This window comes from Patella vulgata, chromosome 1, assembly GCF_932274485.2.
Source record: "Patella vulgata chromosome 1, xgPatVulg1.2, whole genome shotgun sequence".
Classification (NCBI taxonomy): Eukaryota; Metazoa; Mollusca; class Gastropoda; family Patellidae; genus Patella; species Patella vulgata.
This window is the reverse complement of record NC_065879.2, coordinates 9225587-9243902: the sequence shown is the minus strand read 5'-3', so window position 1 is coordinate 9243902 and position 18316 is coordinate 9225587. Positions and strand designations below refer to the sequence as shown.

General features: G+C 38.1%; 1 protein-coding gene and 1 long non-coding RNA gene across 6 annotated transcripts in view; both read left to right on the top strand.

Annotated features, from left to right (window-relative positions):
* Window positions 1–17735, top strand: part of LOC130012501 (uncharacterized) — a 69843-nt gene extending 52108 nt beyond the window's left edge. The window contains exon 2 of the long non-coding RNA XR_008787938.1: window positions 14432–17735. This is a non-coding gene — a long non-coding RNA (uncharacterized LOC130012501). The remainder of the gene's footprint in view (window positions 1–14431) is intronic.
* LOC126812307 (uncharacterized) overlaps window positions 1–17735 on the top strand; it is a 33957-nt gene extending 16222 nt beyond the window's left edge. For 4 of the 5 annotated variants that reach the window (XM_050538677.2, XM_050538659.2, XM_056100584.1 and 1 more), the window contains exon 2: window positions 8317–17735. In XM_050538677.2, the coding sequence (XP_050394634.1) occupies window positions 8331–9242 (912 nt within the window). In that variant the 5' untranslated portion in view covers window positions 8317–8330 and the 3' untranslated portion in view covers window positions 9243–17735. Of the gene's footprint in view, window positions 1–4186; window positions 4328–8316 lie in introns of those variants that run through there. The other variant, XM_050538652.2, reaches the window with a different exon arrangement.
* Window positions 17736–18316: the final 581 nt, after the last annotated feature.

Genomic DNA, 18316 nt, shown 5'->3' with positions numbered 1-18316 from the left:
AGGTACAGGGGGATCACGTGGCTAAGTGGATAAGAAGCTGGTTCGCTAGCCTGGAGGTCGGGTGTTCGATCCCTGCATTGGCCGAGAAAGTTCATTCAGATTTTCCGGCGTGGTTTCCCCTTGTCAGTGATGCAGGATCAAGGGCCTGACAAGGACAGCTGTCTAGTCGTTCGGATGGTACGAAAAACCGAGGTCTCGTGTACACATTGACGTGCACGTAAAAGATCCCTTGCCAGTTGGAATTCGATATAAGAGTAGGCCGTAGCACCGCTGCCCGGGCAAAATTTCCCCCATAGCACACTGTATGACACATGCCCGTCTTCATTACTCCAGGTTAGGAGCAGAACAGTAGGACGTTAAACCCCATTTCATTTCATTTCATTTGTCACGTACAACCGGGGATTCGAAACCACGCCAGTTGACCCAATGACAGATCTTATGATACACACGCACGTGCTAACCATTCGGCCATCCAACTCCCCATTCATTTTATGACTTGGTACTATCGCTACAAATGTCACCATATCACCATATCAGAGGATAATTTACCTGTTTTTGACCGAATGAGTTACAGTTCAGTGAATATCGGTATTGTTTCATTTCATATAATCGCCGTCGGGGTTAAAGGCGCCAAACCTCTAACATAATCTTTTTCATAATATTCGAAATTAAAAACACGAAATTAGAATTTGAAATTGGTCAATTTCATTCAATATTGATTTTTTTAATACGACCACATTAAAATTGTCGTCGACCCTGCACGTCGGTCCGACGTCCAAAATTGCTTGTGAACGCGCTAGAGGCTAAAGTTAATATCCCATTGACTTTAAATGTATCCACAGTGTATGAGACGAAGAAGCCGGTTGATTTTCAACTATTTCTGATAATTACTGTTAGGGTTATGGCCCTTGACCTCTTTGAACAATCTTGTAGAGGCCCTAGGGGCTAAAGTTAATATCCGATTAATTTTAGATTTCTACACAGTGTTTAAGGTCATGAGACGAAGAATCCGATAAATACTGCAAGAGTTATGGCCCTTGATCACTTTTATAATCAGAGCACGAGTCGTGTATTCTATGGTTTGGAGCGCCATTTGTGATGAAGAAAGAAAAACATATTCCAGTACAGGAGTCGTGTTTTGCATGGTTTCGGGCGCCATTTGTAATGAAGAAAGAAAAACATATTCTTCAAGACAATCCGGATGTAATTAGTTATGTCTGTTTCACATACGAGAAAATAATAATAAAAAACGTGTAGAATGGACTAAGCAGGCGTAAACGACTGACGTTCACCAAGCATAATTGATAAGAAATCACTTTATATCAATTCATATTACATTAATTAGAGCTTTTAGACCCATTTTCGCCTAGTTCAAGGTTACAATAGATCCACCTCCCTTTAAACCCCATTGCATTCAATTTCCATTTAATGGAGTTAACGTTGGTTATCGCACGTGATGCGAAATAAAGTAAAAAAAAATTAAACCGACTTATCCCAGAATTAAAAATATATTACAATGGTTGGGAAATTCTCTAAACAGCTTGTTATTTGTTCATGGGTTATCTGAAGAATGTGTGGCCGGCAAATATAAAAAAAAATCACGTATTATAGCCTGTAGCATGCGTGGGACATGCATATATACATAAAATCAATAATTTTTAATTCTTTATTCTAATATACTTGGTGGTGGCCTGACCTTGACAGCTATACCTTCGACTTCACCTTATCTTGTGATCATATATTATCATTGATAATTTTATATTCTGATAAATGAAATGAAATGAAATGGGGTTTAACGTCCTACTGTTCTGCTCCTAACCTATGGGCTAATGAAGACGGGCATACGCCATACAGTGTGCTATGAGGGAAATTTTGCCCAGGCAGCGGCGCTACGGGCCTACTCTTATATCGAATTCAACTGCCAAGGGATCTTTTACGTGCACGCCAATGTGTACACGGGACCTCGGTTTTTCGTCCCATCAGAACGACTAGACAGCTGTCCTTGTCAGGCCCTCCATCCTGCATCACTGACAAGGGGGAAACCACGCCGGTAAATCTGAATGAACACCCGACCTCCAGGCTAGCGAGCCAGCGTCTTACCCACTTAGCCACGTGATCCCCATATTCTGATAAGAACACATCTCGTTGTCAATTTTATCCTTGTTCTTGAAATAAACGGGTCATACAATACTATTGGCAGCGAAATAATTGAGTCAAAGTCAAACAAAGTTAAAGTTGCAATCTGCCAATAATCATTTTTGCTAAAGAAATTAACAACAATATGGGTCGAAAAGTCTTCTTCAGGGGGAGTTTAGACGATGTAAACAATACCCCTAGGTTAGTTTATTGGAAAAAAATATGAGCTATTCTTCAGGACATGTGAACTTTAGATGGCCATCGATTTTGAGTTTTTATACGCCTACATGTCCGTCCACTCTACAGACTATATTTATCATCCGATTTGTATCAAATGTATATGTATTGTTTAACTTGGTAAAATGATAAAGTCTATTGAATTTCAGCAATTTCCGTTAATTTCTTCTGGAGTTATGGCCCTGGTTTCACTTTGTTGAATCTTATGAACGCGCTAATGACAAAAGTTATCATGCAGTCTGTATGAAATTTATATGCAGCATTTTAATTAGTGACACAAAGAATCCTGTTGAATTTTAACAATTTCTGTAAATTACTTTCAGAGTTAAGACCCTTGTTTCAGTTTGTAGAACCTTGTACATACTCCCAATTATCTACAAAAGAATAAATATGCGACAACCCTTGTCGACCGCCGGGAGATTAGCTGCTGTAGGCGTATGTTTTGATGCCTGGCTACCTATCTTTCAGTTTAGAACCAAAGTGCTTTTAAAGTCTATATTAATTGCTACGTCATCATTAACCCGCGTGCCTAAGAAAAGTGGGACCGTCACACCCCATGAATATTTTCCCTTTAATCTGCAATATTGTTGTTTAGCACATGTCACACAAAATAATTATAAATCCTATATGCCGCGGGAGAAAGGCAGATATATTAAATCTGCAATATTGCGGCTTTACACGTTTAATAAGAAATAATTATTATTCTATATATATGTCGGCGGATAAATTGAAGTTAACAAGTGTTGGTTAAATGAAGAATTGTGCGTTATTATATTTTTAACGGGCATCTTCATTTACCGATTTAATTAAAGCTCATTGACAACACAGCATCTTCAAGTTCAACACCCGGACACATTTCCCTGGGGGGCTATCTCCCCCCACACAAGACACAATCTTGTGCTGCACAACCAGTCAGAAATGTCTCCCAAAACCATCTATCCACCCTTGTGTAACTGTTCTCATCATATTCACCCGCACATTAACTCACTCGGCAGTACCCTACATCTAGCCTCAGGGCTAAATCTATTTGTTAAGGCCAGCTTTAGTTTGGTCAAGGTCGTTGAGATGTAGGGAGGGGGGTTGGATGGTCGAATGGTTAGCACGTGCGCGCTGCGCTGTATCATACGATCTGTCATTGATTCAACTGGCGGGGTTACGATTCCCCGGTTGTACGTGACAAGGAGTAGGGTCGCCTGTCCAACCTCGTGGGTTTTCTCCGGGTCCTCCCACCGCTCAAGACCCCTACGCGCAAGCTAATTATTGAAATAAAATTGAACCATGTGTTAGTCCCGAAATGACCTAGTTTGTGTCGAGTGGACGTTAAACTCCATTTCTCTCTCTCTGAGATGTAGGGCACGTGGTTGTTGGCGAGATTGTAGGTTAGGGTTAGGGTAATCATTGTGACTAGGAACAGGGTTGGGATTAACGCTAGCCCGGTTTACATCTAGTGACCTATGACCTATGAGATGGCCTTATCATTTAGCACTAAGTGTGTAGGTATATATCACTTACCGCCATACAACCGAGGCTGGATGTGGAGTGCCGGAATCTGCCGAGGTTTGCCGAGAGTATATTGACTCGGACAAAAACACGCGCCAACCTAATCACACCCATTACCTCACAGTTGCAGATAGACTTTCGTGCATGACACACAGGACATTTTGGACTCTTGAGGACCAAATACTACAACTTTCGCGCATCTAATTATTTATTCTTTGAAATTATCCAATGATTTCCACCTTATTGTTATAAAAATGTTAATCAATAGTGGTATTCTAGCGTATAGTCTAGAGCTGTGCTGTCATTTAATAATCGTTAGTAGAAATGTTTTAGTAAATAAGTTGGATAAGGACTTAAACGGTTTTTCAGTTTTCATTTTTGCTGATATCGACAGTTTCCGAAATACCACGTGAGCTGAGTTTCCGGATTATCATGTCTAACTACACGCAGAATGGTAAGTTATCGCGCAATTATTATCATGACGGCACCCTTGTACCCAAGCCAATGGCGGCGCCAACAATTTCCAAATAACGTCGGCGAGTAGAAATTATTTCAAATGTTTATGTGAATGTTTTTTCAAGTGCTAGAATGATTCCTATAATTGTATAGTGATTTGACAACCTATTAAGTAAAAGATATAGAAATAATTATGTTTTGACTTTCATAGAAAATATGCAATTTAATGTCTGACCACGATTCAACTGACGTGGTCCCAATACGAAGCATTTCGGCCCTATCTGACAAGGAATAGGGTCATCTTTCCAAGTTCGTTGGTTTTCTCCGGATCAACCGGTTTATTTTCAGTGCTAAATATGCCTACGTGTAAGCGAATTATTGAAATAAAAAAACTCGCTATATGTTACTCCCGGATTTTAGTCTGTATTCGCTTATCGACATCTTCCACCCTCGTATGTCTACCGTGGGCGCCTGGGTTAATTTAACACTGCCTCGACATTAACGGGAGGAGGGTGGGGATGTCATTGAGTCAACTGGCGTGGACGTTACCCCCCCCCCCCTCTCTCTCTCTCTCTCTCTCTCTCTCTCTCTTTGCTTCTAACTCTTGAGTAGAACATGTGCAACTGACTTTTTTTTAATAGTCGGATGGGATCGCAAGATCGCTTATGTCGCCTTATTCCATGACCTCATTATTAAAAAACTTGGCACCTTTACCACTGCCATCAATATTATGAAATTCAGGTTCAGTCGTTGTTTCCATATTATTCGATAAATGAAAATGATAGCTGTATTATTTTATTTTAAGGTGCGTTCAAAAGTACCACCCGGGGCAAACACAATATTCAAATGACAAAAATTCAGTTCAGTTGTATCGAAAAATCAATCATACAATGATCGATCCACACATATTTCAATTGATGCCAGAGGAAAAGTAAAGTGACACAAATTAGTAATTATAATTTATTACGTTGTCATGGAAAACTGTAAATATTTACTCATGAATAGAAAAATGTCGACGTAAATTGACTCGAATTAGTGATTATAATTTATTACGTTGTCATGGAAAACTGTAAATAGAAAAATGGCGACTTTTCGCAAAAGATCTTAAGTTAAACATGACAAGGTGTTATTTTGTATTTATTTTCAATTTCCGATATCTACATGTACTTTCGGAGTTGGGGGAATGGATGGCCAAATGGTTAGCACGTGTGCGCTGTATCATAAGGCCTGTCATTGAGTCAACTGGCGTGGTTTCGAATCCCCGGTTGTACGTGACAAGGAGTAGGGTCGCCCGTCCAACCTCGTGGGTTTTCACCGGGTCCTCCGGTTTCCTCCCACTACTAAAGAAGCCTACGCGCAAGCGAATTATAATTATATGTGTTGACAATTGTGCGTTTGAACCTATTTGAACTTGCGTAAGGATTCTTAGACTGTATCAATTGTAACGTTAAACACACAGTTTAACGTTACAAGTATAGTAACTAGCCACCATTATACTTATCGCACTGTATGGGTGTGAAATTTGGGGTTATGAAAATATATCTGAAATTGAATTTGTGTATAATAAATTTTGTGACGGATGGAACATGTACCCTATATCATGTATTCAATATACCTCGATTCCATTGAAAACTGAAACGTTTCTTGACTGATTTATATTTAGACTATTTTGTACATTTCACCGATGTGGTTACTTGTATTGTTGAATTTTACTACATATGCTTGCATTCGTATTTCTTGTGGCATATATAGCAGATCATGACTCATGCTGGCATTACACAATGGTTTCTTTGGGTTGCATTCCTTATTGTTTTCAAATTTGAGTGAAGTCTGTGTCAGCGCAGTAGACGCTTACGGCTAGCCCCCGGATCCATTCACTTTTTTTGAATTGTTTGTCTGTTTGTGTTTTTCTGAGTATGATGTCTTGTCCGTGCATTTGTTTTTGTGTAAATTTTGTGCCCCCCCCCTACACTTACTATTAAAGTGAGTACATCTATGGTTGATGTGGATTTTAAAAAAAAAAAATATTATATCTTTCTCTACCGAATAAAAATAAATGTGGATGAGTATACTGTATGTCATTGGTATAATGCAAACGTATACTTGGCCACAGAAAAATACAGTTATGTAGGGTTTTCTTTTTTTTCAAAAAGGATCCGTATAGGAAAATATTTAGGTTCAAGATTCAGTCGGTAGCCTATATTCTCGAAAGCTTTGCAAATCGAACGATGGCCTCATCAAAATCTGCTTTGGATTTTGCATCGGGCTAGAAGTGACGCCCCCCCCCCCACACACACCCTCCCCAGTCAGACACACGCACGCACGCAGGTGCAATGTGTACCGGGACGGATATCCGGATCACCACATAAGGCCAGTGCTAAATGATAAGGCCGTCTCAGCTTTTCGTCATAGGTCACGAGATGTAAAAAGGGCTAGCGCTAATCCCAACCCTAACTCTGGAACTAACCCCAATGCTTACCCTAGCCCTAATCTATAATAAAAATTGGTCTGGCCTTAACAAATAGATTTAGCCAGATACTCAAATAATCGTTTTATGAGATACCTAAGGGAGGTGACTCTTGACAGACAAATGTTCTCTGTGTTTGAAACACACAAAAGTCGTTTGCCTGCTGGTTTTAATTTTCATCGTTTTAGACCGGTGTCAGTGCTTTGAATATTTTGACCCATTAATCATTGTCAGTAATGGATCAGCACAAAGAAAGTAATTTAGTTTTATATGGGCCTTTTATGGATAAACCCTCGAAGAAGGCGTCCTCGCGACGTAACGACTAACGACTAGGCTTAGGCCTACTACTAGGCGCCACTGTTAAATAATATTTATTTATCATATTTTCCGTCATATAGACTAGGGCATACTTATTATCGTTATGATGACGAATAGGCCTACCACTTTTGTTTTTTTGTTTTTTTTTTAATTTTATAAGAAAATGATGCTAAGGTCCTTTTGCGAGTCGTTTTTATTTTATAACATTCGACTTCTCTTAACAGTTTAACTTCCATGCTGGTTTTTATAAACAACTGGTTGATCGGTAGGCCGGTCAGTGGTTTGTTTGGCCTAGTCCTTTTACAAATTCTATACCCTATAATAGGGATCCACGGTGGCGTATGTGGGTAAAGTGCTAGCTCACGAACCGTGAGTTTCAGGGCCGGGGTTCGACACCGGGGTGGTCTCCCCTAGGCGCCAGTTTCTAGTCGTGCACGCGACTGCATGGCGCATGACAGTCTTCATTAGAAATTGCTCGAATGAATTCAAATACGCCAGAATATAGCGTGGAATGCTGATTGAAATTTGTGATGCATATACGCTTGTGGCCATAAGATATAGCCTACATATTTTGTACACGCTGGCATTGCTGTGTCTGTGGTAGCCTACTGTATTCTAGACTTTTCCTTCTGCTGAGTGTAGGCCTACCAAGATAGCGACAGCTCTATTCCGCGTACGTCATTGGTTGAGTTTGGGGGTTGGGTGGTGATCACATGTGCGAGGCCTTAGGCCTAAATGACCAAAACCAAGGCGGCAGAATAAAATGAAATGAAATGGGGTTTAATTTTTCTTCACCAACACAGTGTGCTCTTTTATTGGATTCCAACTGGCAGGGTTCTTTTACGTGCACGCCATTGTATACATGGGACCTCGGGTTTTTGTCCGATCCGATCGACTAGACATTGTCCTTGCTAGGTCCTACGTTTGTATTACTGACAAGGAGAAACCACGTCGGAAAATCTCGGGGAACCTCCTCAAACAACAACTGGAGCGAACCCGAAACCGAACCCTACTGGTTAGCGAGCCACCGAGCCACCACGGCTCTCTCAAGCCGAGGACGGGGGGGGGGGGGATATCTTTATCTTTTAGTTATCCAATGAATGAATAACCCGTAGAGGATGTTTGGTGTTAACGATTAAGAATGTTGATTGACTACACTTATTATTATTGGCTAATAATTATTATATTTTCTCTCGTTTCAGTAATCTGTCGCAATATGTTGGGATTACGAATAGCAGGAAAGGTGACTGTCATCCTCATCATAGCAGTATTTGTTATTATTATTGGCTTCTTGTCGCACCCTGGGACACTCTTACCGTCATATAATCCGGTTAACCCAAGTACGACTTGGTCGAGATTTATAAACAACAATGGAACTGTTGATCGTCTACAAAAAAAGTACCCAATGGCAACATGTCCCCTCGAATCACAGACTCTCGTCGAAGAAGATTATGTTGTTATAGAGGCGTGCGTAAAAGGCTACCAAGCTTTGGAAATGCAGTCTATTGACGCTCGTGAAATGGAATACAAAAGAGTACATATACATAAACCATGGTTAACGAGAAACGACAGTGTTATGATCGAAGTTGGTGGATACAAAGGAGTAGACGCAGAACGTTTGATCAGCAAAGGGATGCACCCAAAATACATTGCTTTAGAGCCAGTGCCCATGTTTTATGAGTTATTGCAAAAAAAATTCCAATCCGACAAACAGTTTTTGATTTTGAACTTTGGATTAGGAAGAAACGATCGAACTCTAACAATCCCGATCCAAACCGACGCCACATCATTGTTTCGACAGAATAAAATAAGCATGGGAACGGCAACGACAAACATCACGATCCGAAAAGCTACCACATTTTTTGACGAAATTAAAGTCAAAGATAAAAACGTGGACTTATTGCATATAAATTGCGAAGGTTGCGAATTCGAACTCCTCGAGGATTTAATTTCAACTGGATATATTAGATATTTTAACCATGTACAATTCCAATTCCACATGCATTTACCATATATAGAAAAAGAGGCGTGTCGGTACTGCCAAATCATGAAACTTCTGGGCCGGACACACAAGCCAATGTTTCAGTACCGTCATACTTGGCAGGCGTGGGAGATAAAAACCGAGTAAACCTAATAACATTATTTTATATTAAAGCACTATTGCGTATTGCTTGTGGTTTGATTATGTGATATCAGTTTTAGTCTGTGGGTCTTTTGTTTTAAATGTAGAAACGGAATTATCATCGTGTATGATTAAATGGAATGACCACTTTCATGCAATCGCCATGTGGGATTAAACGGAACGACCATTTTTATGTAATCGTCATGTGCGATTGAACAGAATGACCACTTTTATGTAATCGTCATGTGGGATTAAACGGAATGACCACTTTTATGTAATCATCATGTGGGATTGAACGGAATGACCATTTTCATGTAATCATCATGTGGAATTAAACGGAATGACCATTTTCATGTAATCATCACGTGGGATTAAACGGAATGACCATTTTCATGTTATCATCACGTGGGATTAAATGGAATGAACACATTTATGTAATCATCATGTGGAATTATTTGAACATTTTAACATGGCGAAACGGGAATATATTTTAAGCAACCAAGGATATTGCCATTTCGGCAAGGACTTGTGCCTTATGAAACATTATTCCTACATTTTCTCGTTTCGTTTAATAAAAGATTGTTTAAGGGTAAATATTTTCTTGCAGACAATTTTAGGAGAGAGAAAGAGAGAAATGGGGTTTAACGTCCACTCGACACAAACTAGGTCATTTCGGGACTAACATAATTCGCTTGCGCGTAGGGGTCTTTAATAGTGGGTGGAAACCGGGGGACCTGAAGAAAACCCACGAGGTTGGACAGGCGACCCTACTCTTTGTCACGTACAACCGGGGATTCAAACCCTGCCAGTTGACTCAATGACAGACCGTATGATACAGCGCGCATGTGCTAACCATTTCTTAGCCCAGAAATCCTCATTTTAACTCTGTAGCCTCGATTGTTGGAAGCTCTAGAGGCTAAAGTTAATATCCGATTGACGTTATATTTACACACAGTGTTTAAGGTCATGAGACGAAGACGCCTATTGATTTTCAACGATTTCTAACTTTGAAATACCTGGTGGACGCTCTAGACGCTAAAGTTAATATCCGATTGACTTTAAATTTATACACAGTGTTCAAGGTCATGAGACGAAGAAGCCTATTGATTTTCAACGATTTCCGATAATTACTTTGAAAAATAATGGGACGCTCTTGAGGCTAAAGTTAATATCTGATTGACTTTAAATTTATACAGTGTTTAAGGTCAGGAGACGAAGAAACTTATCAATTTTCAACGATTTCCGATGATTATGGCAAATTGATATTAAATATTTTGTATGCTAAATGTTAGAATAGGGTAGAACTAGAAGCCAAATGGGTTGTTATTTGTAATCATTAATCATATTTTAGTGTGTTGTAAATGTATTCATTTCTGACAAAAGAAAAAATATGCGACAACCCTTGTTGACTCACGGACGACTTAGCTGCTGTGGCCGTAAGTTTTGTTGCCAGGCAAACTAACATTTAAAGCCATCAAAAGCCCTGCAATTGGAAGACTTAGCTCTTAGATAATGCATCTTCAAATGTTAAATAATCATTTATATATTCAGATGACGACCACCGGCTTTTAGATTTAAATTCATAAATGGCCATACTAGGTTGAACGACATTTAGTGGACAGGGCTCTGTTTCTCGAAAAGTTAACTAAAGATAAAATCCAAATTTTAGTAGATACTTCAATTTTGATTGGCTAAGCACTAAAATCAATCTAATATTATCCAATCAAATTACTAAAATTTGGATTTTATCTTAGTTAAAATTTCGTGAAACAGGCCCCTGGGTTATTTAGTTAATTTTGTGTATTTCACGTCAAATGTAAAAATGTTTTTTGGGTTTTTTTTGTTAGAAAAGTTCGGTGTTATTTTGTAGCGCTCCCTAATTCATGGATGAACATATTCTGTGAACCTTTTAAAATTTAAAGATACATTATGGGAGATTAAAGAGTTGGCAGTTCAAACTATAATAGTTAAAAACTAGATAATGTAAAGGGAATTTGCTGAAAGTTCAGTCAAATTGATCCACCCTGAACCGAGAATTAAGCGATTAAATTTTAGGCCTAGCCTCGATCATCATTACTAAAGTCGGTAGGATAAAAACATAGTCTCGATTATCCAATTTTTGAGTTAATCATGAATGAGAGAGAGAGAGAGAGAGAGAGAGAGAGAGAGAGAAATGGGGTTTAACGTCCACTCGACACAAACTAGGTCATTTCGGGACTAACATATGGTTTAACTTTATTTCAATAATTCGCTTGCGCGTAGGGGTCTTTAGCAGTGGGAGGAAACCGGAGGACCCGGAGAAAACCCACGAGGTTGGACAGGCGACCCTATTCCTTGTCACGTACAACCGGGGATTTGAAACCACGCCAGTCGGCTCAATGACAGGCTTTATGATACAGCGCGCACGCTAACCATTCAGCCATCCAACCCCCCCCCCCCCAATCATGAATGAACGTTGAGCAGCAGATCGGACTATGATCCAGTAAATATCGCAGGCTAGCGATGACATTGAGAGTTGATTATGGTCTGAATAAGTTAATTAATGTCTAATTAATAACTTAGATCACATTTAAGGCCTAAAGAAAGACCTGCACTGGCAGATTTAGCTCTTATATAATGTATGTGTAATGGACTTATATCAACAAATTCCTTAATGTAAATGTGATTGCAAGCTGCAGATGTGACCACCTGACATCCATAAATTTCTTAAGTCTATAAAAGTTCTGTTGTGCAAATTCTTAGTATATATTGAACGAAAGAACTTTTGTTTTTCTCCTTTTACCAGCTGTGAATAGTTATTTCATATCATTGACTCCATTGCAAATGATAAAATTATTACACAGAGTGGACTTAAAGATACGTTTCCGCATACAAACTGGGTGTTTTTATGATGTATTTGGACTAAAAGCATATTCAAACTAATTAATCAAATTTTGCTTTAAATCATTCTCAAAACATTGTTTTCGCGAGGGAATACCCCTGCTATAAAAAATCTATTAAAAGAAGTCATGTTTGTGTCACGTGACTTAGCTGACGCACTACCTAGCAATGGGTGCGAAGCCGGAGGAGAATTTGTTGCATTCACAAGACAATGTTGTCTTTAATCGCTATCAATTTATCATAAATATCGAAGCCTTATTAAATTCTCGGATTATCCACTACCCACGTCTTTTTCCATGGTTTTTATCTCAGAAAGTGTTGTACATTGAACTCTTCAAAAGGTTTATCAACATATACATCAAGCGCTCATTCTTTGCGTGCATCCGTCGACGTCACGCGAGCAGACATTCCTAATCGTCGGGCTGTCGATTAGGAAAAAACCTTACATTTTTGTCCTTTATGCGCTCCATTGGTGTTTTTCGGGGAATCCTGTATTTTTCTAGTAAGATTGGATAATTCTACTTTCCATATATACCAAAATTGCCATTGGAAATAACCACCCGATAATTACTTTTCTGGGAAATGTTATTCACATTTAATGGATTTAGAATGCTAACGGACTATTGGCGGAAAACATTATTGACAAATTGAAATAACGCCCACTATTCTTCCCAAATAAAGAAACCATTAAACTATTTATTTTTTTAACACGACGTATTGGTCGTTTGCGTTAGTGTTGTCTGGTATGAATATTCCACCAATATTAGTGTTATTGATTAATTATATCAATAGCTACAATGCTGAAAGATCGATTCGCCGTAGCAACAACACCTCAAAACACATTAAAATTTAACCACGCTTACTGACAATACGTTCAGAATCAATAGATCACGTCAGTGGAGAGTGTACACCATTGTCACTCGGCAAACCTCAGCAGACCAGTACCCTAGCCTCGGCTGTATGACAAAGGTCGCCATTGGAACTACTTTCAAGTTCCCGGATTACCAGCTGCGTTGCCCATGACGACGCCTTTGAAGAATGTTTTATCATACAAAGCTTTCAAAGTCTGAATCTGTTTTCCTGTCAAGTTTATCCTATTTTCTTCAAGACAAGAACAACTTTTTTCTAAAAGCGGCAAGATTCCCTAATAAGTAAACCGGTGCCGCATCGCAATTGTAGAGGTGTGGGTACATATCACTTACCGTCATACAGCCGAGACTAGTACCGGGGTCTGTCGAGGTTTGCCGAGTGCACCAGTGTTTCTCAAAGACGGAGAAACAAAAGTAAAAGTATAGAACGTGATCTTTAGAATGGATTATATGATGATTTGATAATAACCATTTGCTAATTACGTCACATATGAGATTAAAACGGCATGTTTTGAAATGACTTAATAAAATAGAAATTACAAAGTTGAACGATTCATATATATAAATATATTTATATTAATTGTTTTTTGTTATTATTTGGTAATTGTTCCATGTTTAGGATGCAAAAATCATTCTCCAGCTAGTCTCGGTCGCCCCAACACAAATTATCTCCCCTTTGGCCACTCTATACAATACCAACGAAATTGCAATCGGAATTATTCTTGTAATGTCCTGCATAGTTTCTATACATTCGAAACGGAGAGAATTTACGCGGGGTGATCTAGATTAGTTTTAAGCTCCCAGTATCTTGCTCATAAAAATGGCTAAATCTATTTGCTAAGGCCAGCTCAATTTTTGTAAAGGTCGCTGAGATGTAAATAAGGTTCGGGCACGTGATTGTTGGCGAGATTGTAGGTTAGGGTTAGGGTTATCATTGGGGCTAGGGTAGGGTTGATATTGGCGCTAGCCCTGTTTACATCTCGTGACCTATGGCGAAAAATTGAGCTGGCCTTATCATTAAGCACTAACCAAGAAAAATAAAAATTGAAACTCCCACAGATGTGAATAAAATTTGTAAGACTTTGGTTTGAAAGTGCTGATTTGTTTTACGAAATGTGTACCTTCTTACATTATAGAATATACATCAATATAATGCTCTTGTGTTGAAAAATACTTTATTAAATTAAAAACACTTATATGGATATACTACTTCTGAATTTATTAAAGTTGCAATATCATATTTTTAAGTTATATTTTTTAAAATTTATTAAAATAAAGCCTTAAAATAGATGGTATCTATAAACAGTCCTACCTTGTTAAAGAATAATCCTATTAATCCTATAATTCACTATTGCCAGTTGAGAAATTGGCAAAATATCATTTTCAACTTCAAATTCAAACGTTTGAAGATAACTGCTCCATGGTGGAGAATAGAAAACAAGGGAGGTAATTGTGTTATTATTTCCGGTGTAAATGAGTTTTAAGTGTGAGAATGTCACCTATGATCGTATAATAGTGAGTTGACAACCTATAGAGCAAAAGACATAGAAATAATTATGTTTTGACTTTCTTAGAAAATATGAAATTGTAACTTTAACATATATTATGTTAATAAATTCCGAAGTAGTATATCCATATAAGTGTTTTTAATTTGTGAAATCTTATTCTATTATGTCTTATAAGAATTATGAAATATACTTGATAATATTTTTAACACTGAACATTTAAGTCAACGAAATAAGTAAATACTCAGACCAAACCCTTGCCCCCTCACTTTATTTTTACTTAAAGATACATTCTGTACGATTTAGATAAAGAGCTGACCATTTTTACTATAATGGCTCAAAAATAGAAAATATTGAAAATTTCATTCAAATTACTTCATTCTGAGCCAAGTTATCTCTGTTTGTAGTTTTGACCAGATGTGTGCATTGTGGTAACCAGGGCACTGGTATATTCGAGACTTAGCCTCGCTTTCCCATTTTTAAATTAAATTTGAGTATCGGACGCCATCGAAGGTTGATTAAGGTCTTGTTTTGTTAATATGAAGAGCCCAGGGGAAGAACGAACTAAGTCACATTATTGTAGTTTCGCATAAAATATGTAAATTTTTGCGTGGAATAAGCCGTAAAAAGATAGATATTTCCGAAAAATGCACATGACGATTAGCGACATTATTTGAATGATGGTTCCATTGAATGTAACTACGAGCGTATGTAAGGGGGTATGAACTTTATATTAAGAGATTGGACTTGTGACACAGTTACACACTGACAATAAAAGTTCAATAGCCAAGACTGTGTAGTAATATCGGACTTCTTCGGTATTCCTCGTTCTCAATAAAGTATGGATGATAGCTGCTCGGAATATCTGGGTGAGATCTGATGAATTTCGCCAAAGACCCTGTTTTATAACCCACTTAACTAACTTCTGTACATCATAGACCGACCTTGATGTTAATTTCCTTCCCAAATATGAAATAAACAACCCCATTCTCCAAAGACCTTATTTGGTCTACCAAACACACGTCATAAATAAGTTTGTATTTGATGGATATTTTGACAACGGTAATGATTTTACCAAAATATCACTGTTTTTTTATATATAAATATATCACTCAATTCATTACGTACGTGACTGTGATTTGACTCTATATAATCAGTTAAAGATACAATATGGTCGCAAGGACCATAGTATTACAGAGAGAGAGATAGAGAGAAATTGGGTTTGACGTCCACTCGACACAAACTAGGTCATTTCGGGACTAACATATGGTTTAATTTTATCTCAATAATTCGCTTGCGCATAGGGGTCTTTAGCAGTGGGAGGAAACCGGAGGACCTGGAGAAAACCCACGAGGTTGGACAGGCGACCCTACTCCTTGTCACGTACAACCGGAGATTCGAATCCACGCCAGTCGACTCAATGACAGACTTTATGATACAGCGCGCGCACGCTAACCATTCAGCCACCCCACCTCCCTCCATAGTATTACAACTGTGTGACTTAAGACTTGGGCTATAATATATACAATTTTAACAACCTGACCTTCAGGGTCAATATATTTATCTTAACTAACTTGAATTTTAACAAACATTCAGCCCAGGGTAAAATATCTATAGCTGAATAAATATCTAGCCAATTAAAGATACATTAGTTAAGAGTTTTATAATGAGTTGGCCATTCTTGCTATAATAATTCAAAAATAGATGATACAAAAGAAAATGTTGAAAATGTCAGTCAAATTACTTTGTTCTAAACGGAATTGTCACTTTTGGAAGTTTGGACTACAGAGTGATTTTGAGCTTGTCGTGTAAATAAAAAGTCTAATTAATAATTTCTATAACATCTGATTAAGCCTAAATAAAGACTTGCAATAGGCAGATTTAACTCTTGCATAATATATGTTTAAATTGGGTAGCTTTTTTAAAAATAAAAGAAAAATGGAATGTGTTGTCAGCATATTTTTGTTGTACCAAAGGCTAGTCATGAAAGGGTACACTTTACGTTTCACACAACATTTTAAAAATGAAATTGAAAGTTGTATACCGATTTTGGGCTCGAAATTGAGACTGTACTACTGATTGTATTGGGTGGTATATTGTCGCCTCCCCTGTCCGTCCATCGACCCTCCCGTCTTCCACAATTACCAATGCACACTCTAGGGGCTAATGTATACAGTGTTTATGGTCATGCGACGAAAAATCATTATTATTGATTTGCAATGATTTGATTATTGATTTACTATGATTATTGATTTACAATGATTATTGATTTACATTGATTATTTCATTGCTTGTTAACTCTTGAGTAGAACATGTACAACTGGCTTTTTTAACAGTCGTATGGGATCGCAAGACCACTTATGTTGCAATGAAATGAAATGAAATAGGGGTTTAACGTCCTACTGTTCTGCTCCGACTGGGCTAATGAGGACGGGCATAACCCATACAGTGTGCTATGAGGGAAATTTTGCCCGGACAGCGGCACTATGGCCAAGGCATATTTTACGTGCACGCCAATGTATACATGGGACCTCGGTCTCTCAGTTGCACCAAACCCAATCGCACACAGTCGCATCGCGCAAGGGCGACATACCGCCCCACTCCCCCACTTTAATGTCTTATCAGTGATTGCTCCCATCGCCTCCAAAAGAATATATTTACGACAAACTTTTTAGACTGCCCGGGCGAATTAGCTGCCGTTGAAGTTTTTTTCGTTTCTTATATATGAAATTTCATTTATAACATTGAAATTAAAACGAAATATTATCTGAGATTAATTTATTATATGAATGTGTGACTATGTGGCCCTAAAACAGCAAGGATTTTATGTTAAAGAATTCCATTTTTGGGGTTACAGTAAAGAGATGGTAGATTCCAGTAGAATATACACAATAGAATTAAAAATTGGATCACATTTTCGTTTCGTTAAATTTTCTGAAACGAAATGTTTCTAAACAGGGGCCTGTTTCACGAAATCTTAACTAAAGATAAAATCTAAATTTTAGTAGATACTTCAATTTTGATTGGCTAAGGACTAAAATCAATTTAATATTATCCAATCAAATTACTAAAATTTCGTGAAACAGGCCCCAGAAAGGTAATTGACATCTGATTTTAATAAGATTGATATTTAGCTGGTGTATATTTATTATTTGAATTTGGGTGCATATAATAACACCATGTGGTGTCTAGAATCATTTATAATACATGATCATTACTGTTATATTAAAAATTCATGCATACGATTAGTACTATTTAATTTTTTTCAAAGGACATAATAAAAAGTTGGTTAAAAAAAGTAGTCATTTGTAGTTTCTTGGTGAATATCAGAATGCATGACATTGGCAATCTCTTGAGCTGACGGTTGGTGCTAAATGATAAGGCCAGCTCAATTTTTTGTCTTAGGTGACGAGATGTAGGCTAAACAGGGCTAGCGCTAATCCCAACCCTAACCCTAGCCCTTGACCTAGCCCCAATGCTTACCCTAACCAACAATCTTGTCAACAATCACGTGCCCAAACCTTATTTACATCTCAACGACCTTGACAAACTTGAGCTGGCCTTAACAAATAGATTTAGCCTCTAAATGATTGACACTAAGCAGGGGCTACTGTCAGGCACTAGCCCGGCATTAATATCCACTAGTCCATAGTTTGACAAGGTACAAGATTTAATCTTCAATATTTGGGCATATTTGAGCTGGCCTTAACAAAAAGATTTAGTCCTCTGAGACCCGCTCTTACCTATAGTCTTGGCAGACGGACGCCGGCCAAATTGTATCGTGTGTTTGACACTGTCATAAGCCTTTCCTACACACAATATTAGG